This window comes from Parambassis ranga, chromosome 8, assembly GCF_900634625.1.
Source record: "Parambassis ranga chromosome 8, fParRan2.1, whole genome shotgun sequence".
Classification (NCBI taxonomy): domain Eukaryota; kingdom Metazoa; phylum Chordata; class Actinopteri; family Ambassidae; genus Parambassis; species Parambassis ranga.
This window is the reverse complement of record NC_041029.1, coordinates 15662166-15689296: the sequence shown is the minus strand read 5'-3', so window position 1 is coordinate 15689296 and position 27131 is coordinate 15662166. Positions and strand designations below refer to the sequence as shown.

Below are 27131 nucleotides of genomic sequence, written 5' to 3'. Positions count from 1 at the left end.
ATGTCACTTTCATAGAAGAGTGTGAAAGAAACATGGCTTAAAATAAAATATTTGTATGCTCACATAAATACTGCTATTTGTGAAATTGAATGTATAGATTGAAGATAACTCACGTATATGAGTCCAGAGTAGTAGCGGTCCTTCAGGTTGTGCAGCACAGACGCCTCGTTCAGACAGGTGAGCTCAGCCATGTCCTCCACCTTGCTGAACTTGGGCGGGTTCATCTTCTGGATGTCATCCTTATTAATCACCACTTTCTTTCCATTCTCTGCCAGCTCCACCGTCACCTCCTCACGGCGCTCCTCCCTGATACTGGCCGCCTCGAAGCCATGGCGCTCAGAGGGGACCCACACCAGCTTCTTGGCTGTCCAGTCGGCCTGTGTGGCTGGGTTGTAAACCACAGCCCGGTCCACAAACAGGTACCGCTCTGGGTCCTCTTGCCCGCTCCGATGAGACATCTTACCTGGGATTTACCAGAGCAACTTGGCCACCTGGAACACACACACACGAATCCTGGGATTAGATTACATGCATGTCAAAAACATGAGAAGAAGCCAATATGATCAGTATTGATAGTGTTAGTATTTACAACTCCACAAAACTGGCTGTAAAGGGCTAAAATAAAAAACTAAAAACTAATTTGGACACAAATGCATCATTTTCTCTGCATTTTCGTCATTGCACAATACTACTAATCATACTATATATTGAACAGCTGTGATGCATTCACTTCCACATGTGTTGCAGAAAGGGAAGACAGTATGTAAACAATGGAGAGCAGGCTCAGAAGTGATCACACATACTTGCAGCACCGTTTTCTGCCTTATGTTTGGTAAAATATATATATTATATATCCACTGATAGACACTGAATATTCACTGATAGCAATGAGCCAATTCCAGTATGGGCAAATGACTGCAATGGACATCAGAAAACAGAAGTAGGATGCATCCAATCCAACAAATCAGCCAAAACTTAACACATTCATGCTTAGGTAAACTTGTAAAGCAAGATGCTACGAGCAGGCTGTACTGCATTTCATGTCAACGGTGGGTGGCGCTATAGGCTTTGCATCTCTTCCGTTATAATAATATGTATAAATTTTACAATTTAAAGGTTAAGCGAAGTGCATCTAATATCAACTTTATGAGAGGGAAAACAGCAGCGTTGGATTGGAGCCAGTATCGGTCAATAGGAAATATTGATTTGATGATGATTTCATATCAGCTGATAATCTCAGCAGATCAATATATCAGTCAGAGGCAGCCAATGACAGCACGCAATAGGTGGAGCTGAGTCATCATTTCTAGCTTGATATAAGTGTTAATATCAATATATCACACAGCTAATCAGTCAAAAATCATCACTATATTGTGTCATTTCGATAACAGCCAATCACACAGTGAAGAGTTGAGTCATTCTGTGTGACTCAGAGAATGAATGAAAATAATTCGGCAGCTCAGCTCATGACAGGGGAATAAAAAGTTAGACCACATTCAGCTCTGCATTAGAACAGTAATGCGCATACTGCGTAGGCTACAGCACACCTAACGGGACAGAGCACATAGTGTGTATAAAGTCACAATAACACACTCTAACACACTTTAACACACTTTAACACACTTCTGCTGCTCTGGTAAAGTTGCCTCCTTTCAGATATTAAGCTAATAGCCCCGTTAATTAACCTGCGCAACAGCTAGCTTAACCTGAAGTAGGAATATGTAAATAAAGAGGGGATCCAAGCAAAAGAAAGTGCCGTAATAGTGACGGGGACGATCGTTAGGATACACAACAACAATTATCTTTAGAGATAAATTATTTTTAGCTCGGTTTTTACCCTCACGCTGTGCTCGTAAAGCTAGCTAAACACGGCCAGATAGCACCAAGAGTTTAGCCTCAAATTAAAGAGTCACCTGCAGCTTATATTACATGGAAAGGCGTGCTCTTAACTTCAATAATGAAAGTTTCCGCCTCCCTCCATCCATCCTCTGAACCTAAAGACCCACAGTGATGATGATGATGATCATACAGTCTTCATCCTTCATCCTCCCTGAGTCCAACACACACACACACACACTCACCTGGTGTCGTCAGAGAAGCAGCGGTCCGATCCTCTTCAATCCTGAACACAACTAGCTGCTACACACAATTGAAATGCAGGCATGTATTTGGGCTTCGGTATGCGCCACCGCAGGCTCAGCGCTGCCTCTCCACACACACGGAGGGGCCCCTCCTAAACCCGAGCAGCGCTGGACCGCCGCTTGCGCCCGCCTACGATGGACCGAGCGCACGTAGATACCGATCATCCAGATCAATAACACCGCGCGGTCACGCTCTGCCGGACGCTTCACCTGCAGAGACAAAAGTGATCAATCAGCGCTGATGACTGTCGGGGTGTGGTGGGGGGGGGTTATGAGTCGTCACTGCGGACAGAGACAAACACTGTTCAGGGTCATTCTGCAGGGCTGGACGCCTCTTTGGTTCTATCCCACAAATATCTAGGCACTGCGCACACCCACCGCACGCAGCCCGGACACAATTGGGCTCTCACTTTGCGGTCTTTCTCTCCCCTTCTACATCATTGGCTGGAACAAACCAACCCCCCAATTTGCTGCAAACCAATGACATGCATGAAAAAATACATATAATGGCTGTTGTAACTGTTGCATTCCCCTGCATTACAAAAAAAAAGCCCCAAAAACAGCTTTAAAGCTGCAGTTCAGCAAACTTTTTTTCATATATCCAATATACGATTTCTGTCAGGGAAAAGAAAGTTGTCAATCAATTAATCAATCACAAGCTTATGTCTAGAACAAAAAAAAAAGCAATGAAACTAGATAATAAAGAAATGAACACAATATAGAGGTAGAATACCAGATCCAATAGACTGGTATCTTCAGTGTTTTTGTAGTTACACACACTGCCACTAGGTGGACACTAACGTTCTGCACTGTGCCTTTAATTTAAACAAAAAAAGCAAAACAAGAAAGTTAAAATATCTTTGTGCCTATCAAAGGATCAGATATTCTGTAGTATTTCTTTTTAAATTCAGAACAAAGATAGAGATTTAGAAAATCTAGTTGCCAGACAGGCGTCATCAGCATCTGTGTAGTTATTCCCACGGCCACTAGGTGGACACTTAAAAATGTATGTGCCCTCCATTCAAAGCCACAAAGCTCCATGTGAACCAACGAAACTGAAACACCTCCCTCTAGTGTCTGAATGCAGTAATCACACCTCACAATTCACAGATATTTTGATGTTTTATTACAAATGGAAAGACCTCACACAGAGTTCTGTTTCTGTCATTAAACTGGGATTGTATATTATTGTTATGTACAGTCTAATAATGTTAAGAAGTTCAGCGCCCTCCTCTCCAGGCTGCTCCACCCCTCTTCCCTCCTCCTCCTCTTCCTCCTCGTCCTCCTCCTCCTCCTCCTGCTGGTGCTCCTGAACCTCCTTTAACCTTCTTCCTCACTCCGCTCGCTTGTTCTGTGTCATCCTCGTCTCCATCACCTCTTCTCGATCTTTTTCTTTTGTCACCTTGTTCTTTCATTTCCTAAGAAAGACGTAATGCTTTTCAGGCTCAATTTAACAAAATCTCTCTCTCTCTAATACATTTAGCAATTACATTTATTACAATTTTGTATTCATTTTAATGGAAAAATCTATTTTTTTCCCCCAATACGTCATGTGACCAAGTGCCTCAAACACTAAATCAGATTAATTTTTATTTTATGAACATGATTTCAAACCATGATCTGACCAAGTTATCATACAGTAAACCTGACTTACCAGCCTGGCGAATCTCTGAGCTTCGCTCACTCTCTCTACCAGCATCATCACTTCCTCCTCCTGCGTAGGAAAGGCAGGAAGTTTCTTCCCGATCAGGGTCTCGATCCGTTGAAAAAGCTCCACATCATACCTTGGATAACAAGCAGACTATTAAAAATGTGTTCAGTCAAATATTAAATATAAACAGGGCTTCCTTACTGTGTGACAAAAGTGATGGATTTCCCGGACCGGCCTGCTCTGGCTGTTCGTCCGACTCTGTGGATGTAGTCCTATAAAAAGCAGACAAGTCCAGTCATCCATTCAAATCAGTGGAAAACATAAAATCCTGAAACACAGTGAACGTGCACTTCGCCACACCTTGGAGTGAGTGGGGATGTCGTAGTTGATGACGCAGTCAACATGAGGAATGTCCAGCCCTCTGGAGGCCACATCGGTGGCCAGAAGCACCGACCGAGACTTGGACTTGAACTTATTCAGAGCTCCGAGACGTTTATTCTGTGGCCCACAGAGGGAGAGGGAGATCAGTCAAAGAGAGCGCGTGCAGGTGTGGTAGGACACCATGAGGTGTACACCTGACCTAATGTGAGAAGAAGCCTGAAGTTCTACCTGACTCATTTGTCCATGAAGAGGAATAGCAGTGATGCCCAGATTCCTTAACATGAGCGCCACCCGCTGGGCATTGTTACAGGTGCTGCAGAAAATCATGAAGGAGTTTCCAGCCAGCTCGTTCAGGATGGACACCAGGTAACAGTCCTGCCACAAAACAATCACACCGACCTGTAGCAGCCTGCAGCGCACAGTTATCACATATATTACACACACCAGACATATGTGAAGCCTCTACCTTGTACTTGGATGGTATGAAGATGTAGTACTGTTGCAGTTTGTCTACTGTGGAGTATTTAGTAGACACTGCACACTTCACAGGATCTTTCAGAGCAGCTCTCTGCAGCTTCTGGACCTGTAAACAAACAAAAGAACCTCAACGCTCCGCAGCAATGTCTCACTGTTATAACTAATAACCTGCAATCTACCTTTTTGGTCATGGTCGCTGAGAACAAGAAGGTGCGTCTTTCTCTGGGAATCACCTTCAAGATTTTATCCACCTGCACAAAAGAGAGCGAACATTCTCAGAGGGAAACATACAAGGTGGTGTCTGAGCTGTGTGTCTGAACAAAACAACAGGAAGACCAGCCACTGCCATAGAAAACCTGATGCTTACAAAACTCATTCAATTATTTTCTGGCATCAAACCGCCCACCTCTGTCTCAAAGTCCATGTTGAGGATCCGGTCCGCCTCGTCCATCACCAGGAACTTCAGGGCTCGCAGGGAGAAGCCCTTTGTGTTCTCCATGTGATCAATCAACCGACCAGGTGTGGCTGCAAAGACATTTCATTAACGTCACTACATCAATTCTAAAATAAGCTGACATAACAGCTGATGGAGTTAAACTTACCAATAACAACATGAGGTTTTTTAGCCAACACCAAGGACTGGGACATCATGTCAATTCCACCGACTATTACAGCTGCAGCAGAGGTGAGACAGTTTATCGATACAGAGCTACATTAACCAGTGAAACCAGTGGAAACCAGTGGAAGACACTTACCACACTTTACACCAATGCTGGAGCCCAGAGCCTCAAACTGCTCAGCGATCTGAAAGGCTAACTCCCTGGTGGGGGTGAGGACGAGGGTGTGAAGCCTCTGAGGTGAGGCCAGCAGTGACTGGAGGATAGGCAGAGCGAAGGCGCCGGTCTTTCCTGAACCAGTTTCTGCCAGACCGATAACATCCCTCCCTGCAAAAGAACCACAACACAGAAATGTCAGCAAGCAGCAGGACACATACATAACATTTAGTCTAAATCTTTGTATTTTTATATGGGACAAAATAGGTAAACACGTAAACAAACATTTTAAACTTTATGTTTTCAGTGTAATTACGCACTTATACACTGCTATTAAACCTAATGTAGTAAAACCAAATTAGCTTCATCAAAGTATGCATATTAGGACACAACAAAAAAGGGTGAATGTAATCCCTCACCCTGCAGAGCCACTGGTATGGCTTCTATCTGGATCTTTGTGGGACTCTTCCATCCCAGCTGATCACAAGCCTCACACAGAACTTCAGTCACACCCTGTTGGAACCAGACAGCAGGTAGAAACTTTTAACAAACCATCATAACACTGTACAGACAATTTACACTACGCAGATTCGAAACATGTTTACACTTATGTGTAGTGTTTACGTAAAAAACTAGCTTTCGTTAGCTAACAGAAGCTGCTATGCTAGTTCTCCCTGCTCTGATTCGCTCGTTGCTAAACAAACTTACCAGATCCTTGAAGGTTTTCACTCCTTCCTCGCTCTCGTCGCCATTAACGTGACTGATATCATCATCATCACTACTCGAACTTGCGAGTGTTTCATCTGTGTTTGACTTCACGTTTTCTTCGTCCGCCATGCTTTTCGCCCCCAACGTGTCGTCACCCACACACTGCGCAGATGCGGAAACAGGTGCCGATTTTAGGCCGCAGTGGCTGATGGGAATTGGTGTTCTTGCAGATATTCCGCTAAAAGTAATAATTACAGCCTCAGGGTTGTCTTTTATTTTACCATAAAGGTATTAGTATTTTAATTGAACCTAATTTAAGTGGCATCATATTGCCAAAACCCCGGGATTTTTCTCAATTAAAAATGTATGTTCAAAAATATAATATAATCAAAATATTAGCATTAAAAAACAATTACCTCATCTATATCCAAAAAGAACATTTTGTTCTTTGTAATCTCAAACATTTTCTTTTACAGCTCAAAAAATTTAAAAAAAATGTAATTTTTTCCCACTGTCCCCCAAAGTGCCACAACTGTTTTTCTATATGGCCAGTGCTGAGATTAAAATAACATGCCTTTTACACTTTATCCTCTGATACCACACTAAAACAAATGAATAAAATTGTTTTGACGTATTTATTCAGCTGCAGATCAAACAATCACACGAATATTCTGTCACTGGTTGATAATCATTCGACACCTTTGTTTTGATGTTTAGGGATCACCAATAAAAATAAACAGTCATAAAATTAAAAACGAAATGCTTTTTATGGTCAAATGACAAACAGCTGGCTGAAAGAAAAACATGGGCATAGAGTAAAAAACAAAAAAAAAACACTGGAGGACAAAATCTCTTCTGTGCAGATCATAGTGTTTATGTATTGCCCTGTGAAGTAACAACCGCACTAAAGGTTTCCATTTTACATGGTCAGAGTTTTATGTTAAATACTGACCCAGATCAGATGAAGGTGGGTGCTGAGAGTGTAGCAGCGAAAAGGATCGAGCTTGTAAGACCTAAAAACGGCTACCTCTATAACTCCGCACAGAAAACACACATAAAACTCCATGTTCATTTCAGTCTCAGAGGAGTCCCTCCATCTCCCTCATAAAGGCTTCATACACCTGGTCTTTAGTCTTCATGCTGGGCTGAGGCACAGCACTGATCTGGCCTGGGTTAGCCAGCCCCATTGCTTGGGCTGCTGCAGACTGCTGTTTCTGCCACTGGCCTCCTCCCAAACCATCATCCCCCCTTCTTCCTCCAACACCACCTCCTGCTTTCTCCATGGGTCCTGGTGCTGCCCCCGGCATTGCCCCACTCTTGTCCCTACGCACCCTCAGCGCAGTGGGCACAAAGCGTGTGACCTCCGCCTTGGGATTGATAATTTGAGGTTTGGCAGAGATGGTGGCCCCGCCGGAGCCGGCTCCTGCTGCCATGCTGCCTCCAGCAGCTGCCACAGAGGTGATGTTGGCGCGTTTTTCGATGGTGGCGTGGTGATGGCCAGCAGGGTTGCCAGGATTACCGCCGGCAGCAGCTGTCCCAGGTGGAGGGGGCATCTGCATGACACCGGGACGCATGGGCATGGCAGGGGGCGGCATTGCGTTCTGTGGGCCATCCGGGCCAGATCCGGGGCCTTTTTGCCGTTGGACGATGTTAGGAGGAGCACTGAGCACGTTGGAGTTGAGAGGTGGAGGAAAGAGGGCGAGCGGTGGAGCAAGAGGACGTGGAGGGCCTCCTGCTCTTGGGGGAGGAGGTGGCATACCTGTGAGGAGTCACAAGAGAAATGAGACATGTATGCACATTCCAATCCACTATATGAAACATGAAGTTTGCTTACATTTACTTAATGATGTATAGACAATTACTTTTACTGCTGCTGAGCGGCAATGACATTTAAAATAAACATTTTTCAGCCAGCATGTGTTCATGCACTCACATCCATGAACGCCCACCATACCATTTGTAAACACATATGCCTACCTGGTGGTGCTGGGGGTGGTAGTCTGGGAGGGGGTCCACGAGGTGGTGGGCCAGGTGGGAGGCCAGGAGGGGGGCCTGGTGGAGGACCAGGAGGTCGACCAGGTGGAGGTCCAGGAGGCAGAAGACGAGGCATTGGACCCCTCATTCCTCCAGGCATACCAGGGGGTCTTAAGAATGGAGGAGCGCCTAAAGGTAACAGAATAAATCCTCTAAATAATCCATAATATCCATGTTTACATTCATCAGATTATTCTGGTAACCACTACATGGCTGAAATTAATATATGTAGCTGACCTGGTGGGGGGCCAGGAGGTGGACCAGAGGGAGGACCGGGAGGTCTCATTGGAGGAGCTGGCGGTGGACCCAGTGGTGGAGGCCCTGTCATCGGTGGACCTTGTAAGTGTGGAGGCCCTTGCTGTCCCACAGGCCCAGCAGGAGGAGGCAGACGCGGATTAGGCATGAGGTGGGGTTGGCTGTCCCCAGGTGGTCCCCTGTCCTCAATGTCAGAGTTGTCTGATTCATCTGTGTATTCTTCTTCTACCTCCTCTTCTTCCTCATCTTCAGGGACTGACTGACCTAAAAACAACAAAATAACCCATCAAGACAAACATCATTTTACGAGCAGTCTTACGAGTAGCTGTGACACTACAGTACCTGCCATCCTTAACATCATGGCCTGCAGAGGTGTGATGGCCTTGGTCTTCTTCACCAACCTCTTCTTCTTCTTCCTCTTCCCATCAAGGGCTGCTTCTGGAGGCATGTCCGCAAAACGTACACTTCGACCTAAAGTAATCAATCGTGAACACATTTATGAGTATATAAATGTAAGAGCACAAATTAAGTGAGTGTGTGTACCAAAATATGTCGAAGCTCCTCCGAAACACTCACCAGCGTGTCTATCATTTCTGTCATCCTCTCTATCCCGCTCATCATCCTGCCTGTCCATGTGCATTCTCTGGTCAGCGTCTCCTTCATCCCTCTCTTCTTCACTGTCCTCCCGGGAGTCACTGTCATTGTCCATGTCATCCCGATCTCTGTCACTATCACTACCACTGTCTCGATCTCTCCCTGCGTCCATCCCAAAATCCTTATCTAAACCAGGAATGGAAGGCTCTGCACCGAGGGAAAAAAGAAGAAATGTGACATCACCACCTGATGGGATAATAGTAGTCTAGTCTGCCTTCAGAGAGTAAGCTTGTGTGGATGCAGCCCTCTCTGTAGGGACATAGTAAACTAATCTGCCTGTTACCTAAGTCTGTGCCATAAGCTCGTCGAGAGGGAATGCCATACAGGGCCAGGACCTGCGGCGGCGGTGGCCCAGGTGGGGGGCCAGGGGGCTTCTTTCCTGGAGGTAATCGTGGGACACCTGGTACTGTTGCCAACACTGGCCCAGTTGATGAGAGAGGTCCTTTCCTGGGAGACACATAAAAACAGAATCAACTAAAGGGACACAGTCACACACTGCAGCAATATTCATCAGTTTAACTGCAGAGACCTGTAATATGCAACAAGTTAGTTAACCTACCCAAAGGTGGAGGTCTTCTTTAGGATGGAAGGAGGCTGAGCCCCTGGTAATGGGATGTCCTGGATGTGAATATTAGATGGGGCGTGAGGCATGTCTGGTAGAGGGATGCTGTCAACCTCCACTGACTCTGCATTCTGGAGAGTAAACAGACAGACATGACAGGGTTAAAACATGAAACATGATTAAAATATGAATGCTACACACTTAAATTCATGTTGCTGCCTCAGTCCAAAACACACACCTTCACTGAGTCGAAATAAAGAGCCAGCTGCCCTCGTTTGGTCTCGTAGTCCAATTCAAGCTTGCGTAGCTCCTTGTAGGTCTCGGGGTTTTCTCTCTCGTACAGCCGGACGATGCGCTCAAATGTCTCTCGTAACTTCTTCCTTTTATCTCTCAACACCTTCTCATTCAGCAAAGGCTGCTGGACGGGGTTAAACTCTATTCAGAAAACATAAATTATTACTTTATTTAAAAAATAAAAGAGGCTTAAATACAAACAAGTACTGGAAATATAATGAAATTATTGTAGATATGTAAATTGTTGTCCTCACCCATCTCATCCAGCTTCTCCATGTCTCTGATGATCTGTCTGGGATCTTTCATCTTCAGTACTGCCGCTCTCACCATCATCCTCTGCTTCTTGTTCTAGTGAAACAAATGAAGAAAAATGTTAGAAAGAAATGGTTGTGTTTGCTATTAAACAGTAGATTCAAACACCACGAGTACCTTTTTCAGCTCCCTTTTCCTGGCCTCCTTTCCTAAAAAGCAAATCACACACTGATTACAGTATTTAAATACCACCATCATGTATTGGTAATTCTTCAGGTGATCGACAGCAGCAGGATGCAGCTTTGCTTGTTGGTACTTACTGGCCTGATCTGTGGGATTCATGAACTTCCCACTCTTGGTGGAGGAGGTTGAACGTCGCCCCATGGTTGCGGTGTGTCTCCTCCAACCTGCAAAGTAGAAATCACAGCCACTGTTTACATGAAATCTACCATGTATATAGTGCATAAAGACTTTAGACAGTTCATTAATATGTAAAGTAGCAGATAAACTGGGAGTTAAGCAGGTTCCATGATGTTAACACGATGCTAATGCTGAACGAGTATGTCGATCAATGTATTCATCAGTAACTATAAGGCTGCACTAATGCATGCCACAGTGAGCGTAACAGTTAGCCATTAGCTAACAGGTAGCAACGCTGTTCACAAGCGAGTTCTACTAAAATAGTCCAATTAACAATTCATGTTCTTGGATGTTTACGTGGTCACCAGAAGCTCTAATAAATCCCCTACGACACACTGCAAAGTTGAATCATGTAGCCTGTTAGCTGTCAGCGTTAGCTTGCACTTGTAGCTAGGCCCGCGTTAGCACCGACAGCAGCGCTGAAGGCAAAACTGACTTTACCTTTTATTCAAGAAATCCACGTAAAGCGCAGCGCCTCGTACACACAGCTCTGCGTGCACAGAGGAGCGTAGAGTTGATTGTTTGCGAGTTCCGACAGCTAAAATCCACGGTCTCCAGACTGAATGTATACAACAGCTACGTTAGCCGGACGCCATGTTTACTCAACCGCGAGCCAAAAGCGGAAAGACAAGTTTGACGTCATCAAAGCGAGCCAGTGGTGTGTGAGGACGCCCGAAAAACATGAAAAAAAACTGTTTTTACTTTATTTATTTACTGTTTATACATGTATATGAGCATTGCTATTATCTTATTGTTTTATTTGTAACATATTATATGTAATTATATAGTGATAGAGTTTTTTTACACGTCTGAATCTGCAAGTGGAGATGCACTTCGGTTTATTTATTTATTTTTTGCCATAATGTCGTCAGACAGTGTTTTCAGAAACAGTCTGCAGGAATCTGCAGACCTGCTTCTACTGGGAGACATCTGAGTATCACTCTGAGCAGTACTCATGCTTTACCAACAGATGGCGCCATTTTAACGTCAGATGTGCTTTTTTTTGTTTTGTTTTTTTTTCTCAGCTGAATCCCAGCAGCTGTCAGTGCATACTCCATCAGAATACATGTATGCTTTACTGTTTATCCACATGTACCCATCCAAATAAGATAAACACATCTGACTTCTTGATTCTTATGTTTTTTTTAATTTTATGATCCTTCGTTGTGTTTTAAAGTAACAGGAGACATACAGAATTGGCATTTGTAACCCTAAATAAAAGTTAACTGAACTTCGTAAACAAACTAAACAATAATTTAAATAAACAACAACCCACCAACCAAGGAGAGGAAGATTAATTTCTGAGCAATGCTTTGTGCAAGCCTCCCTGCATCAACAACATTTCCTCGTTCCAGGTGGAGCAGACAGACAGGTTACACACACCACACAAAGAAAGATTCCCCCGCTCTTCAGGATATCATTACAGTTACCATTTATTAATAGTAACACTGGTTAGATAACTCTGCAATAACCAAAAACACAAGCATCAGTCAAAGTTTAATGCGTCATTATGGACGTGTTTTGCTGCTTGACATGAAAAGCTCTGGCTCACTGTCAGCAAAGTGTTGATATTCTGAGAGATTACTGACAAACGTCATACAAACGTCACCACTGTCACTGTCTCACACAAACGTTTATGTGTAAGTGCTTAAATATATAATATAATAACAACACATGCTGTAAAACAAACATAAAACAATGCTAAATGTTTTAAGTAAAGTGTTTTTGGATGTGACTGCAACAAGTCACAGGAAAACACCATCTACTGTCAACGTTTAAAAATCAAATATAGCTGTTACAACCAAAAAATGTTCAACTGAACTACTTTTAATTAAGTTTTAATTTATTAGTAGCAATATTTAAAGATATATCATATTTAGTTTGGTCACTTTTTATCTGACAAAAGAGACGAAGACCCACCTAAGGGTTAAAATAAAGTTGGAACAAACTGTTTGTTTTGTCTCTGGCAGGAAGAAAAGGCAGTTTTAACCCTCTCAGCTTTACCACTGCACCAAAGCAACAAGCTTATATCTCTGTATGCTTAAAAGTTGAATGTGTCAACGCTTCCCGGGCATTTGGGACGGTATAATGGATCAAAGTAATATATGCATATGATGCATGTGCATTGGCTGGCCTTTACACCGGTTTGTATAAGGATCTGTAGCTTCTGTGCTAACTATGCTAACAGGCTGATCTGCAGCCGGCTCACTGATTAAATGTTCATGTACAAATAAAAAGAAGAATTATTGTTATAAAGAGTCAAAAGAATAATTGCTTATTTTAATGTTTTATTTTCCAAAGTAACATCTGCAAACACCAAACAAAAAGAAACTACCTCAAATCTCCTCAACAGCTGACAGGAGTCTGTAACAATGGACTGTACCCCGCACATACACACTGACATGTTTACACACTGACTGTTTACATGCAGTAACAATAACTGCAATATTGTTTATCTATTTATTTCTTTATGCACCTTAATATCCAATCCAATAATTGCACCATGATTCATTCTCTGCTCAATTTGCACAACAGCTGATGTAGCACACATGCACATTTATGCACATTTCTATGTATAGAGCTAGTTTATATTTTGTGTACTTATTTGCATCTTTTTGATCTTCAAATTGCTCTTTTGCAAATGATTCTATGTTGACTTTTTTTTTAACCTTTATGGCATTCAGTGTGAGCAGCAGAGTAAGAATTTCATTGTACAGGGAAACCGGTTTCTACACCGTGCATATGACAATAGACGCTTTGAATCTTTGAATGTGTAACGAAGGAAGGGAAGGTATTGACTTAATGCACACAGCAGACACAGTTACTGCATTTTATTGTTCACAGATCATTTAATAGCAGCAAAGGAGCAGATATGAAGTTCATAAACATGCATTATTTACAGGTAAACAGCAGCTGAAACAGTCACGTCTGTTTAAAATCACAGTGAGAAGATGAAGGTGCTTTGTGGCGAGATCGCATCAAACATTTCTATAAAAGTAAAAACTGCACAAAAAGGAAAACGTCCTTCTGTTTCTGGAGGATTCTCTCTCTCGATTCTTGCTTCATGGTGGCAGACATGTTGTGTCTGGCAGCCTGCAGCAGTCTTTATGCGGTTACTTCTGACTGATGCACTGGATGGGGGGGCCCATTTTTCCCCAGGTGCCTGACATGGTGTCCAGCCAGCTGCTGGGAGTGTAGTCCTCCTCCTCCTCCTCCTCCTCCTCCTCCTCTTTAATGCTGCACTCTTTCACCTCCACATCCTCCTCCTCCTCCTCCTTCTCTTCAGTACTGCACTCCCCCTCCTCTGAGCTCTGCCCGTCGCTGTTCCCCCTCAGGCGGGACATCTCGTCCTCCTCCTTCATCTTGTGGCACAGAGTGCAGATCCTCTGCCGCTCGGTGGGGTGAATGTGAGGAATCACCGCTCTATGCTTGGAGCAGGAGTTGCAGACCAGGAAGCCGCACATCCTGCAGTGGTGTCGACGGATGATGGTGCTGAACTTCCTGAGGCAGCGCATGCATTTGTAGGCGCAGTGGTCAGGGATCCAGGAGACGGCGAAGGTGTTGCTGGCCTGGCAGCTGCCACCCTGCAGCAGGTTGGACCGGCACTCGTTGATGTGGTCCATCCAGGCCCGCTTCTCCATGGATGAGGAGGCGGACACGTAGAAGGACTTGGAGCGTGTCCTGAGCAGCCACTGGTGCTGGAAGGTCTCACCGTCCTCCATGTCCTCCAGCTCAATGTCCTCTGAAAAGACAGTAAGGACGTCATAACAAGAACAACATGATGGAAAGATACAAAGTGTTTGACCATCTGTCTCGGCACAGCATCCATTCTGTCAGAGCCGTGCTGGTTCAGGACCTGTGTCTCACCTAGTGGGATGATCTTCTGGTTTTTGAACCAGCGGCCGTTCAGAAGGATGCTGCCGTACACCAGGACGTCATTGAAGAGGAAGAAGGCCTTCAGCTGCGGCTTCCTGCGACCCTGTTTCAACAGACGGCCCTCTCCCATCAGAATGCGACCCGGCTTGTTCAACGACCCCACCGTCGGGCCGAATGAACTGTTCACCCTCTGGATCCGCGCCTGGTTCTCCTTCTCAAACGTTAGTTTGTCCATCCTGTCCAACAAAAGTCTGACATCTGATGCTGCCCTATATAAAGGAGCTGTGGAGAGGCGGGGCTTCTGTTCTGTCAATCAATGATTGATAAACTTGTCTGGCAAGAAAAAAGAACACAGAAAGAGGCCGGCCTCAGATCCGTCCGTCTGCTCTGATTTATGTGTTTTCCACTCAGACAGCTTCTCACATTGATAACAGGTTATAAGATGGCAGCAGCTGCACAGTGAGCTTAAACCTGAACACTGCTCTTCTGTGTTTCAATGATGTTTTCATGCTAATCCATTAGTGATCATGTTCTCTTTTATGAAACATTTGGTTGCATCCTAACATTGATCATAACTGGAATATTCATGTACTTCAGCAACTAGACTGTGTCCCCATTATACAGCAGGGGGAATGGAAGTTAATGGGACACATTTCACATTTCTCACAAATCGACCCAGGACAGGATGTGGGAGAAAACCCACTCATGGACTAGGAGAACATGCAAATTCCACACAGACAGGCCTCAGCCAGATTTAATCAAGCTCTAAGTGTCTAATGTGCCCGGAGTTATTCATGATCAGAACGGCACTTCAATCATTTTTGCTGTTTTTAGCAGAAGAATGTGTTAAATTAAGGGAGAGAGTGGGAGCAGAGAGTTCAATCTTACATCGTAATGAAGGAAATTATAATGAGAATATTTTAATAATGATTTAAAATACTAAACTGTGCAACTACCAACATGTTATAAGTGGAAAAAACCAGCTCACACACGCGGCACGCCTCTTTGAATGATGATGAAACACTTTTCTTTGTTCCTCACATTCACAGGTAACATCATCTGTGTTACAGAAACAAATACAGTTGGAGACTCTAAACCTGCACGGGGAAAAGGGGGGCAGCAAGAATCCAGCTTGTTGATTAACCAGGTCTCCACACATACTAAAGAGAGTCATGCAGAGCACACATGATGGTTCTTTAATGCATTTTTAGTCTCTGATCAAGTCTTCTAGTAAAAGAACTGTGATGTCTGTAACGAGCTGTAGGGTCGACTTCCTGTATAATGCATGCCCCGCCCACTTATTATTATTATAATATCACACTGATAAGTATGTCCAAGTTTGATTGTGGGCTCTCACAGCTAGTACTGAGCTTAAGCAGAAATATCACACAGCTAGAACACCTTCAACATGTGTTAGCAAAGATCTCGCAGCTCATACATGCAGTTAGTTTATCAGGTTTTTAACTGAAACGTAAAACGTTGAATAAATGATCACCAAACGTTTCAGCAGCCTGCATGTCAGTTCTATATATAGTTTATCCATTAAAGATCCTGGTTGCAGTAAATGAGGTCACCATGGTAAGTCCCTGCATAGTTTCACAGAAACTCATGCTGTCACTGACGGGCACGGCCACTCCCACTCCCACAGCCAGGGAGGCCTGAGAAGTAAACAGCGTCTTTTTAAGCCTCTGTAAATGTTGCTGCATCCTCATTTTATGTTAATATATATCAAAGCTAAGACTCTATCTAAGAATATTGATAATGCATCTATTTTAATGCACATTTGTGGCAACACTAGTAAAGCCTAATGGATGTGTATGTAAAAATAGAGGAAGAAAGAAATATAATATAAATCTAAAATAAAAGCAGAATGCTGAGCTGAGCAGAGATCAGACGTCTATCGTGAGACCGTCTGAGTCAAAAGCCCGAGGTAAAAACAAACGCTGCTTCACTGCCAACTTCCCTTTGTTTACTGGCACTCACAGCACACCTTTATCTGAGGAATCCTGAAGCAGATTCATTATATTATATAAAAAAAGCATCTCTGTTTCAGCTCTGAATGCAGGAAGTAACCACAGCCCAGCATGTTTCCAGCAACCTGTCACAGACTCTGTGGTGCAAAGTCAAGGGGAACTCCGAGAAGGATCAGGAAGGAGGGTTCAGGACTTTACAGAAAGTGCAGAGGAGGAAGGATGTCTGAAGATGTGGAGAAAGTGCAGAAGATATAAACAATCATCATGGCCAGATTAATTAGGCTAATCTGCTGCTAGCATGAGTTCATCACCTTTCAACATAAACATTAGCTTAAAAGATAACAAACCATATTGACTCTTAAAGAGACAAAACCATGCTGATTAGATGGCGATGCTAACTGTAAGCTAAGCTAATCAGCTGTTAGATCTACTGTAACCTGTGATTGTTCTGTGCACCTGTATCTCTGTTATCACCCTCACAGATTTGCCCTAAACAATAAACCTGCAGCCACTGAAACAAGTGTTTGATTGATTAAGACTCGTCTGACCAGACTTTCCACTACAGTGACACAACCAGACTAAGAATAATAAAAAACTACATAAAAAAAGAAAAGAAAAATATGAGGAGAATAATTCACTTCTATATAACTGTCAGCTCTTAATTATATAATATATAAATATAACTATAAATGTATAATATAAATACAAACATACTCTGTATTCTGCTAAGAATAAAACTTATGTGGGATTTGCTCTGTGCAGGTTGAAAGATTAAAAGTCAATCAATACAGTAATTACAGTAATAACAGTAAAGTACATATTTAACACTTTAAATTAATGTATTAGTTTTATAAGTAAAAGTTGTTATATAACCCACAGTGACATCTGGTGGCCCAAAACTGTTACAGCAGCTTCAAAAATGTTATGGTCACTTATCCAGTGCAATAAACAATCACACTCAACGTTTACAGAGGTTTATTTTATTTCATTTCATCACACTAATCTACAGGCTGACAGAATTATTGAAGCAAAAAAAAAAAACAGCTTCACATGCGGATGTAATCCATCATATTCCACTCTTACCTATATAGAAATTTAGCTTGACAGCATAAGGGGAAAAAAAGCTCAAGAGGGATTATGCAAATGTTCAAAAAAGACGTTGTGATGAGTTGTTGTGGCTTCTAATAGGGGATTGGTCCGTAGTAGGCGGTGTAGGCGGCGATGATGCCGCTGGTGTCCATCATGTGCTCACAGGCCAGGTTGGCCTCGCACACTTCTCTCAGGCTGAGGAGGACAGAGGAAGACAGACGGTCAGTCAGTCAGTCAGAGTGTGTTTACCTCAGCTTCAGGGATCCAGATAAAAATGACAGGACTACCTCTCCAGCTGTGTCAGCGACAGCTGTCCAGCTGCTCTTTTCTGTCTCACCACAGTGGAGGCCTGCTCCCGCTCCACAAACAGCCCTGCACGGCACACACATTTAAACTTAGAGTACAACACACAAGAGCTCAGAGGTGGCTGTCAAATATCGGCAATAAAATGTGGATAATAATAGCTAGAAGAGGTATAAACAAATTACTTTTAGAAGGTGTGATCTTAAAGTCAGTATTTTTATATAAATTGGAGCCAAATAAACACATGATATGGTTAAATTGTTTTCATACCTTCCTGAGCGGGGTCATCATTGGCAGGCTGAGGGCCGGCGTCAGCATCTGTCAATAAAAAAGAATCTGTTATTCATGATTTCATTCTTTATGTAAGCTTATTCGGCTGCATAGATCTGACCTGATGCAGCACTGATGACTGCCAGGGAGCAGAGGACCAGGAGGACCAGGGTCTTCATCTTCTTCACCTTCTTTCTTGACGGTCTGCAGCGAGTGTGAACTTGAGCAGCTCTGTCTCTTTCTCCTCTGTCTCCAACACATATACGCATAAAAATACACACTGGGTTTATAGATGCGGCCCTCGCTGCGACATGGTGGACGTGATTGGTTAGGGCATCATGTGTCACATCTGCACACTTAGACCAAACCTTAGAGACTTAGACTGAACTTTATTGATCCCTCTGTGGTGACTCCCTCAGGGAGACATACACACCTACCCAAAAAGAGATATTTTTTAATAAGAATATATACATATATGTGTTTGCAGATGGACAGAAAAGGCTTCCATAAGGTGCGTATTTAGGTGAAAATACATGTGGGCGCCTCAGAGCCGCAGATATCCGGCAGTGGAAGTAAATATCTGGCTCCTCGTTGTGGTCATCTTGGCTTCATGGTTTTATTTATTAGTGGTAGCAACAGAGTGTTTGATGAAATCTGAAGACGCTGCAGTGACAGCTGGCGGCCTGTAGAGGTCAGAGTTTTACTGCGCGCCCACAAACGTTTTACACTCAGGTCACCAAGTGCAGGAGAAACAGAAAACCATGTAAGACTGAACCGAAGTAACCACCGTCTCACATCATGAGACACGATTTGAATCCAAGGGCTTTCTCCTTTATTGCAAGCCGCAGTGATTTCCTACATAAAAAAGCAACATTTAGAAACAGGCCCAGTTTGTGTGGAGGAGATATTTTTACCACAACAAGTGGGTGGTTTAAAATGGAGTGGAAAAAAGAGCGAAGCGTGTCATTTAATTTTAATAGAAACAAAACTTGCAAAACCTGCTTTAAATGGTCAAATCTTTTCTACTAAGGCGTAAGTACAGCTTTCGACATGAAGCTGTCCTGCTTTCCTCTGGACCTTTAGCTCCTGGACTCTGGACTGGACAGTAGGAGACGGGGTGTAATTTCACCGTCTGGGTCATTGCTGGTGCCTTTCGGCTCATTTCAGGGACGCACTTCAAGGATTCAACCTCAGGACGACTTTAAATGTGCACTTCTGTGGCCATGTGGCAGCGCACACAGACAAACATCCAGTGCGACAGTCTTTTTAGGCTTCACCGTGGCCTGACGTCCACTCTGTGTGGGTGTGTGTGTGTGCTGAACTCGCCTGCAGCGGGACACTGATGCACAAACGTGCGGTGCATTTCACAGATTCCTCTGGAGATTACATGAAACCAGATAGTGGTTGCGGTAAAAAGAAAAAAGTGTCCTTGTTTGACCCCTCAGCGAGACAGAGGGGGAAGAAGATGAGCATGTGACACAGATCCTGATCTGTGAGCGATTATGGAGAGGGTTCGAGGTCTAGAACGTTTGTGGTGTTTTGGTTTTGGGGAATTTAAAATTGTCTGAGAAACATCACGTCGACCAAGAGTGAGCGTGTTCTTACAGCGTGGTGAAAAAGTGGGTCCATGAATCTGAATCAAAACAGTGCAAACGGCAATTCAGTCCCTCTACAAGTGGATCGGGAGCCTGGTTCGCATTGCCAGCACTTAGTCAGACTAGTTTCTGGTGGAGGTGGAGAGTTTGGGCTGCTCATTTTATGGACAGAATCAGGCCCAGGTTGTGGTCCAGTGAGACCTATGTGAAGCATCAGGGATGAGAGTCACCACCTCTAAATCAGAGGGTTTGGTCCTAAGCCGGGAAAGGGTTTAATCCTGCACAGAGTTGGGGATGATAAATCCCTCAAAGGGAGGAGTTCAAGTATCACAGTGTCTTGTGCATGAGTGGGGGGGGGGGTGGATTGGTGCAGCATCCGCAGCAATGTTGGCTCCGCACCAGTCCTGAGCCAAGAAGAAAGGCTCTTGATTGTAGATGCAAACGGCCAAAATGGGCTTTCTCTCAGAATCTCTTCACAAGGGGTATCATCCCTGGAGGAGTTCATCGAAGCATCGAGTTTAAATCGAGGCAACTGGACTCAAGGATTGTTTTTGAACACGTTTCGCCACTCCAAAGTGGCAGAACTGAAGAAGCCACTTGGGGGAGTGGCAAAACGTGTTCAAAAACAATCCTTGAGTCCAGTTGCCTCGACTTAAACTCTTGGAAATTAACTTTTCTATCTATCTATAGGTAAAAGTTGCTGCTATTGGCATCAAGATCAAACGTCTTCATCTGCTGAAAGTAACAGTTGTTGTCTTTAAAACACACGTATCTGTAAAACTGTCCATTTCGTCTGGAGCAGTCCAGCATTTTTTCATCTGCCACGTGCTTTAAACACCGAATCCCAGATGTGTTCTTACAAAACCATGTGTCAACGACACGGCATGAAAATAAGACAAAAGACTCCAAACAGAGGATTTTAGGTTTTATTTTTAAAGCAATGGAAATAATCACAGACAGCGGCGCTCACCTTTGTAGAGTAGAGTGTGGATAATGTAAGAAACGGATGAGCAAAACACATCATTCAAGCACATCCCACAGAGCTCATAAATACTGGGGAAGGTGTGATAATAGTCGGAAAGCCATCCTGAGATTACACAACAGATGATCTACACGCGTATAATGATCGGTCACCACGCTGGATGCTTCAGGTTCCACAGAATGTGATGTTATCTCACAGCCAGAGACCAAAAAAATAAAAACCCAACTACATAAATTATAGAAAAAATATGATATGTGGAGTAAAAGAACAGATTATAATGTGTGGGTTGTTGTGATTAGTATCGACGAGTCACCGCTGGTCTCGTGGGCTGATTTCGGGCCCCAAAGTATCTCTGGAAGGCCTGCTGGTAGCCGTGGTGATAGGCGTAGAAGCGGCAGGGAGAGTAGTCCTCGCAGGTCTCCGCACGTCTTTCTGCTGGAGACTTTGTCGGCCTGAAAAGAAGGAGCACGGGAGAAATAAAGTTTACGTCTTAATCAGGCATTCCTGATGCTTCAAGCACATGTAGGAGTTTAACGGCCTAATTAGGCTTCGTCTGTGGTTCCACATATGTGTGAGGTAAAGGTTGTGTAATGTGCTCTGTGTGCACGTCTGCGGTTCTACCTCAAGCTGAAGAGGCTCTGGCCGACCCCCCGGGGCCGGTTATGTATGTTGCCTCTCGGCCGTGAGATGAAGGAGTTGGCTTGGTTTGAAGGCACAAACACATCTGCAACCACAAAACTTTTACTAGACAACAAACCTTGTTTTAAATCACGCCGGCTGTGCAGCTGATGAGGGTCGTGAGGTTAGTGTAAATGAGGATTAAATGCACTACATATAGCAGATATAGCTGCTGTTAGAATCTGCATGCATGTTTTTCCAGGAATGAGAACTTTTAATCACCTTCAACGGATTCATTGCTTTCATTAGACTCTACGGGAAAAACATGGAACCAGGTTAATCATAAATCGTGATATATTTCAGGTTATAATGACAGCAAAACAAAAAAAAAAAACAAAAAAACAAAGGGACGTCTGAGAGCACTGATACCATAGCAGACACAGAGAGAGACTGCAGCACAGAGTGCCAGAACCCGAAGGAGGCTCCTCATCCTGGGGCTGGTTTATCTGCTGGGACAGAGCAGAGGAGTGTTTCAGACAGACGTGTTGGTGCTGAAGTAAGAAAAATCCAGAGAAAAGAGGGAAGAGAAGCTGACTCTGAGTAAACAGAAGAGAACCTCAGACATCTAAGAGCAGCAACGCTTCTATATCTGTGCCTGTGGTTTGAGTGCATGGAGGCTATAAACAACCAGTATATGCTGCCCTGTATACATGCTGGCAAAGTGCAGCAGGCTGTCTGCACAAACCCCACGATAAATCCACACACTGCACAGTCTGAAGGGTCTTTTCAGTGAGCTGTAAAGGCAACAGTGGAGAAAAGCTGTCACTGTCTTAACTGCCTCTAAGCAATCCAAGCACGCTCATCCTTCCCAGAGCTGCAGTGTTTCTTCATGGCTACACACTTACAGGACACGCAGCTGCATGCTTAAGTGACCTACGGTAAGGTGTGAAACACCTGTGCAAACAGCAGCGGCAGATGTCTGAACCCCCCCCACACACACACACACACACACACACACAGATGTTATGTTCGCATGCCTGCACTCCAGAAAAGCTTTCATGCCCATCCTCTGTTTGTGGGATTTGGACTGGATTCTGTTTTAGCAGCCCTCCTTCTCACCATCAATAGCAGCTTTCATTATACATAAACACACACACTGACACGCGCTCTCTCTCTCTCTCTCTCTCTCTCTCTCACACACACACACACACACACATAACATCCACCCTTCGGGCATAATTCTGCCTTCACTCAAACCCAGAGACCCAGACAGAGCAAGCCTGAGGCTCAAAAATCAAAAAGCAACTTTCAAAGCCTGGCAAGGACAGGTAGACAAGTGTGTGTGTGTGTGTGTGTGTGTGTGTGAGAGAGAGAGGTGCTGACAACAGTGTCTACAGAGTTTTATGCCCGTCTGAGTCTCAGTGGGGGTCCTGGTGGGTTCACAGTTTTTTTCCCCCTTCAGGCAAAAAGTGCCCACTTCATTGGAAAAAGCCAACGATGGCATGATGCTATTCGCACGCAGGACCAGAACCTTCAAAGTGCTGTTTACATAAAAACACGAGGACTACAGGCCTACTGTATTATAAAGGCTGCATGTTAAAGCAATATGCAAACAAATCACAGCAAACATCGAGCAATAAAAACATGAAAAGTTCACCTTTAAAAACTACTCACACCTTTCTCCTGCCTTGATTAGCTTCTATAAGGTACTCACCGTCAGAGACACTTATGGAGTGAGAAGTTTAGTAAATATCTCTCAGTATTTTCTCCCGAGGAATATTTCCTAATTCCTCCCAGCAAAGCTTTTATACTCATCCGTCTCCCCCCACTCCTCCTAACCTCTTCATTTTCTACCCACTGACTCCTTCCCCCCACCTCCCTTCAGCCCTCGCCCTCTCTCCTCCCTTCTCGTATCAGCCCCTCTTTTCCACCATTTAATCTGACCAGGGTATTAGCTCACTCTCTCCCCTTACTCCCACGCAATCACCGAAAAAAAAAAAATACCGTAGGTGAAGGAAAGGCTACAAGGAAGGAACAAAAACAAGCAAACAGAGAGGCGGGCAGGCTGGCACAGGGACGCCTGGCCCGCTGCATAGCAGGTACATGATAATATTCACTGCTGTTTGTCAGCATGGCAGCATGATATGAAGGAAAACACACACAGCGTGGACTGTGGGCCCTGCTTCTTGTTTTTTGGCCTGAAATAACTCTGAAATCATGGAAAAGCATGTGCTGCAGGACGTGGTTTGATATTTTAGGCAAAGCGTTAATAAACTGTTCATAGATAGTTTACTTAGTAACAGCCTCTTGTGGGCTCCTTCAAATAAATCAGGAGACAGTTGTGTGACAATATAGTAAAACACAGTCATGATCATACAAAACACGTCCTATTATTTGAGTTCCTCCTCAGTTTCTCTACTAAAACAAATGTGCATTAAAGTGCATTAAATGTTTTTGGCATAGATGTAAATGCGGTGAGGCGGTTAATGAGACTAATTGAACATTATTGGCTTAAGAAATGAAAACATTAAATGGAATTAAACATAATGTAGAAACAACAGCTATTGTGTTGCAGAGATTTCTGCTAAGTTAGCAGTTAGCATGCTAACTTTGGTCTACCATCATGTAAAACCACTTTCTACCACCAGAGGGAACAGCCATAGTTAATGTATCGAAGACAAATTAACCAGAAACACAAAAATTTTTAAAGGTCCGACTAGCTAGAGTCTGGTTTTAACTATGATCATAAGAGTTTTCTGTCAGAAAATGTTCTTTGTATTAATTATTTTACCTGTTTTTCTTGACAGATAAAATATAACTTTCAAAAGCTGGCACATATTTGTTATTATTATGTTATAAATGCTCAGAACAGTGTGTAATAACAAGAAAAGTAAAAAACGGATTTGAATTTTCATCAAATTTCTCTTTATAAACAACTATAAATGTGCAGCAACAAGACAAAACATAACTCAAACTATTTTACATCAACTCTCCTATGCTCCACAAAACTCCCGCCCCTGGCACACATGCAATGTGTCGAAAGAGCCATTTCTCAGCTTTCAGGATCCATTGAGATTTTTTTTCAATAGTGTGAACGTAACCAGAGCTACGGTAGTTTGAACAGCGCATCGACCTCAAATTTCTGTACAAGCTGCACTTCATGCTGCCAGATTTCAGCACACCTGAAAGCTAATGTAGGCTCAGCAGCCGCAGAGAACAGCGTCTCTGTGTTGTATATCTGAGAGTTACATAACAGCACATCGCATCTGACTCAGCCAGAAAACGTCTGTGAATAGCTGTGTGAGAGCAGACTCCTGCCAACGGTAAACAAACCAGAATAGGAGGACAAGTCTCTGCCAGGAATCAGCGACACTCAGACAGACAGATAAACATTAAGATGGAGATAAACCCGGCTGGCAGATAAGAGCGGCGGGGATTCAGGCAGGAGGAGAGGGCGGGAAACGGAGGGTGAAAGCACATGTTGATGTGGTTGGATGTGTTCTGGCGCTGCGGCTGAAGACTTGATTCAGTGATGTGGTCATTTTCTGTTAGCTCTGAACAGCGTGTAGATATTAAGGGTTAACTTTCCACAGACAGACACCGACACAAAGACAGGAAACCAAAGTGAATGAGAAGAACTGTTTTCATAGATGTTTGCAGATGTCTGGGGGATTCTTACTGAATGTGTTCCTAAACTTAGAGACAGGGAAGAGGAGATGAGAGGAGGGGAAGATGGAGAGGGTGGCTGCACGGGAAAAAGAAAAAAAAGTTAATTTTTTCCACTGAATGTTTTCAAGCTGCACATCTCCTCTGTAAGTCCCTTTTCTCACAAACGCCCTGTTCACCAGGGCAACAGAATACCTGGCTGTGGGAAATTCTCATTAATGCACGTCCTGTTGCAGAGTCCTGTTTTTGTAAGCAGTGAACAGCGCCAGAGATCCAGATCAATGATAAAGGAAAAAACGGAAAAACGGTGGAAAAACAGGAAGGGAGTCACGGCGGCTAACAAACCTCACCTGGACGGTAACATCTGTGCTTCAGCTGGTGATTTTCAATGGATAATTAAAGTATTCATAAAGCCCGGGCCCAATGTTTCCATCTTTTTGAGCCAAAATATTTAATAGGGAAGAAAATATTTATGGAACAGATAAGGGATTTGTCCACACTCCATTAATAAAAGTGTCCATTTCCCACTGACAGGCATGAAAATGATTAGTTTGTCTGACACATTAGAAAAAAGAGCAATATATGTGAGGCATGGACTGTACCTATTGATGGATGATGAGGTTTCACCTCCACCCGTTGTACAAACTAAAATATTCACTTACTTAGAAAAAGACGTCATCCTAGAACAGAGTCTGCGCAAGACAGGTCGGTGGGTGAATTCCACCCACACACCCAACTACTTGGGGCACGAGCTAGCAGCTTTGCTGTAGCTCCAGACTGCGATGTTACGCTAACACCAACATATTTATGACAGACTTATAAAAAAATGAACATTGATTTCATTTTCCTAATCCACTTTGTACCGTACTACAGGGTGAAGTGAATCTCAGCAGTCAATGGGTGAAAAACAGGGTACGCCTTGGACTGGTTGTAGACCAGGTGTTTGGGCCTTACCTCTGTTAAACTGTCATGTCCTCCATCTTTATATACAGTTTATGATTTGGAGTGTAACTTGTTGACAGCTAAATGAAGCACTACACCTTTTACAGACTCATTCTGGGGGCAGTGACACGCTGAGCTTGTGTCTAGTTGTGCTACAAATGGACAACAACACTCCTGTTGACCTAACAATGGTCTAATGAAACAGTTTTGCCCCTGTTCATTCTTTTCACGCATACACTCCCGGTCACCTTTTCATAGTAAGTCGGATGGCGTGCAGTCACGTCAACAGGATGTTCAGCAGAAATCCCAGACCCTGCCAGACTCTTGGCTGACCTGCACAGAGAGTTCAATGAAAGAGAGGCTGAAAGAAAGAAGCAGCAGCTGTGCAGATGTGGAAGGAGATGCAGGAGTGTCAGAGCAACTTCTGATCTGTGTATGACCTGAGAAAGGGGTGAAATGACTGAATCAGATCCGACCATGTGATAGCAAGGGACATGTCTGTGGATTAAGTCCAGGAAGGGAGTGGAAGGAGGAGGAGGACTGGAAGGAAAGAATGAGAATCTGGCTTCAGCAGAGTCAACATAATGACCGTGCTCTTCATAATGAGGCCACAAATGTGTAAACTATCCAAATAATGTCTGCAAAAACACACATCGCGAGTTGTTTGGACAGGCTCGCGTTTCACTCAGTGGCTGAGCAGGTGTATGCCAGCCAGACGGACAAACACCAACTCCACAACAGCCCAAAAAAAAAAATAAGGAATATGTTGCCTTCTGTTTTATTTTAAGCCTTATTTTCTTAATGGTCGTCGCTGTGATTCACTTGTTAGATTCTGTTTGAAAACAGTGGGCACATTAAGGAGCGGGTGACTCAGACAGAGCCGATGAAAACATCATGTGATGTAAACTGGCCGCCCGGTCCGTGGGATGGAGTCCGGCCAGGCTGGATGAAGGGCAGACATTACTCAGGATGGTGCACCTCTGATGGCCCTGCTGTGCTGTGGTTGTGAATTCTGCCATATGTATGTAAAAAAAAACCTAATGTAGATTTATTGATGTTGCATATCATCATCAATAAATACATCCTGAAATGTGCACAGATGCTCGGGTCTGTTTTACTGATTGGGATTAAAACTGTACAGAGTATTTGTGATAACATCATGTCTGGCTTTTTCTTTTTTTCCTCTCTTTGGGGAAAAATCCAAAACACACATTA

At 43.7% G+C, this 27131-nt stretch overlaps 6 protein-coding genes across 10 annotated transcripts in view; all 6 read right to left on the bottom strand.

Annotated features, from left to right (window-relative positions):
• LOC114440236 (myosin-10) overlaps window positions 1-2390 on the bottom strand; it is a 44214-nt gene extending 41824 nt beyond the window's left edge. For both annotated transcript variants that reach the window (XM_028412568.1, XM_028412569.1), the window contains exons 1-2: window positions 2082-2390; window positions 114-491 (exon numbers count right to left, since the gene is read on the bottom strand). In XM_028412568.1, the coding sequence (XP_028268369.1) occupies window positions 114-458 (345 nt within the window). In that variant the 5' untranslated portion in view covers window positions 459-491; window positions 2082-2390. The remainder of the gene's footprint in view (window positions 1-113; window positions 492-2081) is intronic.
• Window positions 2391-3250: 860 nt separating this feature from the next.
• ddx47 (DEAD (Asp-Glu-Ala-Asp) box polypeptide 47) lies at window positions 3251-6281 on the bottom strand. Its single transcript, XM_028412570.1, has 12 exons — window positions 6132-6281; window positions 5843-5936; window positions 5406-5594; window positions 5253-5324; window positions 5057-5175; window positions 4830-4901; window positions 4640-4756; window positions 4402-4548; window positions 4153-4290; window positions 3994-4064; window positions 3796-3925; window positions 3251-3559 (listed from the first exon to the last, which is right to left on the bottom strand). The coding sequence occupies exons 1-12, from the start codon at window positions 6258-6260 to the stop codon at window positions 3362-3364; spliced, it is 1476 nt and encodes a 491-aa protein (XP_028268371.1). The 5' UTR covers window positions 6261-6281; the 3' UTR covers window positions 3251-3361.
• Window positions 6282-6752: 471 nt separating this feature from the next.
• On the bottom strand, window positions 6753-11217 carry wbp11 (WW domain binding protein 11). The gene is made up of 12 exons (XM_028412969.1): window positions 11044-11217; window positions 10503-10589; window positions 10360-10391; window positions 10185-10278; window positions 9875-10071; window positions 9634-9767; window positions 9358-9521; window positions 8997-9221; window positions 8763-8891; window positions 8403-8684; window positions 8109-8294; window positions 6753-7890 (listed from the first exon to the last, which is right to left on the bottom strand). Exons 2-12 carry the CDS (start codon window positions 10564-10566, stop codon window positions 7211-7213), a joined length of 2187 nt encoding a protein of 728 aa, XP_028268770.1. The 5' UTR covers window positions 10567-10589; window positions 11044-11217; the 3' UTR covers window positions 6753-7210.
• Window positions 11218-13348: 2131 nt separating this feature from the next.
• On the bottom strand, window positions 13349-14713 carry LOC114439995 (pleckstrin homology domain-containing family F member 2-like). The gene is made up of 2 exons (XM_028412213.1): window positions 14470-14713; window positions 13349-14344 (listed from the first exon to the last, which is right to left on the bottom strand). The coding sequence occupies exons 1-2, from the start codon at window positions 14711-14713 to the stop codon at window positions 13716-13718; spliced, it is 873 nt and encodes a 290-aa protein (XP_028268014.1). The 3' UTR covers window positions 13349-13715.
• A 2877-nt stretch (window positions 14714-17590) lies between these two features.
• Window positions 17591-18349, bottom strand: bglap (bone gamma-carboxyglutamate (gla) protein). The gene is made up of 4 exons (XM_028412551.1): window positions 18235-18349; window positions 18114-18161; window positions 17828-17912; window positions 17591-17735 (listed from the first exon to the last, which is right to left on the bottom strand). The coding sequence occupies exons 1-4, from the start codon at window positions 18290-18292 to the stop codon at window positions 17633-17635; spliced, it is 294 nt and encodes a 97-aa protein (XP_028268352.1). The 5' UTR covers window positions 18293-18349; the 3' UTR covers window positions 17591-17632.
• A 2271-nt stretch (window positions 18350-20620) lies between these two features.
• Window positions 20621-23215, bottom strand: mgp (matrix Gla protein). Of its 4 annotated transcripts, none has more exons than XM_028412998.1 (5): window positions 23023-23205; window positions 21738-21817; window positions 21591-21620; window positions 21312-21414; window positions 20621-21142 (listed from the first exon to the last, which is right to left on the bottom strand). In XM_028412998.1, the coding sequence occupies exons 2-5, from the start codon at window positions 21796-21798 to the stop codon at window positions 20986-20988; spliced, it is 351 nt and encodes a 116-aa protein (XP_028268799.1). In that variant the 5' UTR covers window positions 21799-21817; window positions 23023-23205; the 3' UTR covers window positions 20621-20985. The 4 variants fall into 4 exon arrangements, with proteins under 4 accessions (XP_028268799.1, XP_028268798.1, XP_028268801.1 ...); XM_028412997.1 differs by having other exon boundaries at window positions 21738-21814; window positions 23023-23191; XM_028413000.1 differs by lacking the exon at window positions 21591-21620 and having other exon boundaries at window positions 23023-23215.
• Between the last annotated feature and the right edge of the window lie 3916 nt (window positions 23216-27131).

What these genes read in the sequence shown, in the direction of transcription:
- ddx47 (XM_028412570.1), bottom strand. Translation starts at nt 6,260, where the DNA reads ATGGCGGACGAAGAAAACGTGAAGTCAAACACAGATGAAACACTCGCA. An exon ending in CATACCAGTGGCTCTGCAGG is followed by an intron (nt 5,595 to 5,842) that starts GTGAGGGATTAC and finishes GTTCTTTTGCAG; the next exon opens with GGAGGGATGTTATCGGTCTG. An exon ending in CAGCATTGGTGTAAAGTGTG is followed by an intron (nt 5,325 to 5,405) that starts GTAAGTGTCTTC and finishes CCTCTGCTGCAG; the next exon opens with CTGTAATAGTCGGTGGAATT.
- wbp11 (XM_028412969.1), bottom strand. Translation starts at nt 10,566, where the DNA reads ATGGGGCGACGTTCAACCTCCTCCACCAAGAGTGGGAAGTTCATGAAT. An exon ending in GGAAAAGGGAGCTGAAAAAG is followed by an intron (nt 10,279 to 10,359) that starts GTACTCGTGGTG and finishes TTGTTTCACTAG; the next exon opens with AACAAGAAGCAGAGGATGAT. An exon ending in GGAGAAGCTGGATGAGATGG is followed by an intron (nt 10,072 to 10,184) that starts GTGAGGACAACA and finishes TTTTCTGAATAG; the next exon opens with AGTTTAACCCCGTCCAGCAG.
- LOC114439995 (XM_028412213.1), bottom strand. Translation starts at nt 14,713, where the DNA reads ATGGACAAACTAACGTTTGAGAAGGAGAACCAGGCGCGGATCCAGAGG. An exon ending in CCAGAAGATCATCCCACTAG is followed by an intron (nt 14,345 to 14,469) that starts GTGAGACACAGG and finishes CTGTCTTTTCAG; the next exon opens with AGGACATTGAGCTGGAGGAC.
- bglap (XM_028412551.1), bottom strand. Translation starts at nt 18,292, where the DNA reads ATGAAGACCCTGGTCCTCCTGGTCCTCTGCTCCCTGGCAGTCATCAGT. An exon ending in AGTCATCAGTGCTGCATCAG is followed by an intron (nt 18,162 to 18,234) that starts GTCAGATCTATG and finishes TTTTATTGACAG; the next exon opens with ATGCTGACGCCGGCCCTCAG. An exon ending in TGATGACCCCGCTCAGGAAG is followed by an intron (nt 17,913 to 18,113) that starts GTATGAAAACAA and finishes TGTGCCGTGCAG; the next exon opens with GGCTGTTTGTGGAGCGGGAG.
- mgp (XM_028412998.1), bottom strand. Translation starts at nt 21,798, where the DNA reads ATGAGGAGCCTCCTTCGGGTTCTGGCACTCTGTGCTGCAGTCTCTCTC. An exon ending in CTCTCTCTGTGTCTGCTATG is followed by an intron (nt 21,621 to 21,737) that starts GTATCAGTGCTC and finishes TTTTTCCCGTAG; the next exon opens with AGTCTAATGAAAGCAATGAA. An exon ending in CAGAGCCTCTTCAGCTTGAG is followed by an intron (nt 21,143 to 21,311) that starts GTAGAACCGCAG and finishes CCTTCTTTTCAG; the next exon opens with GCCGACAAAGTCTCCAGCAG.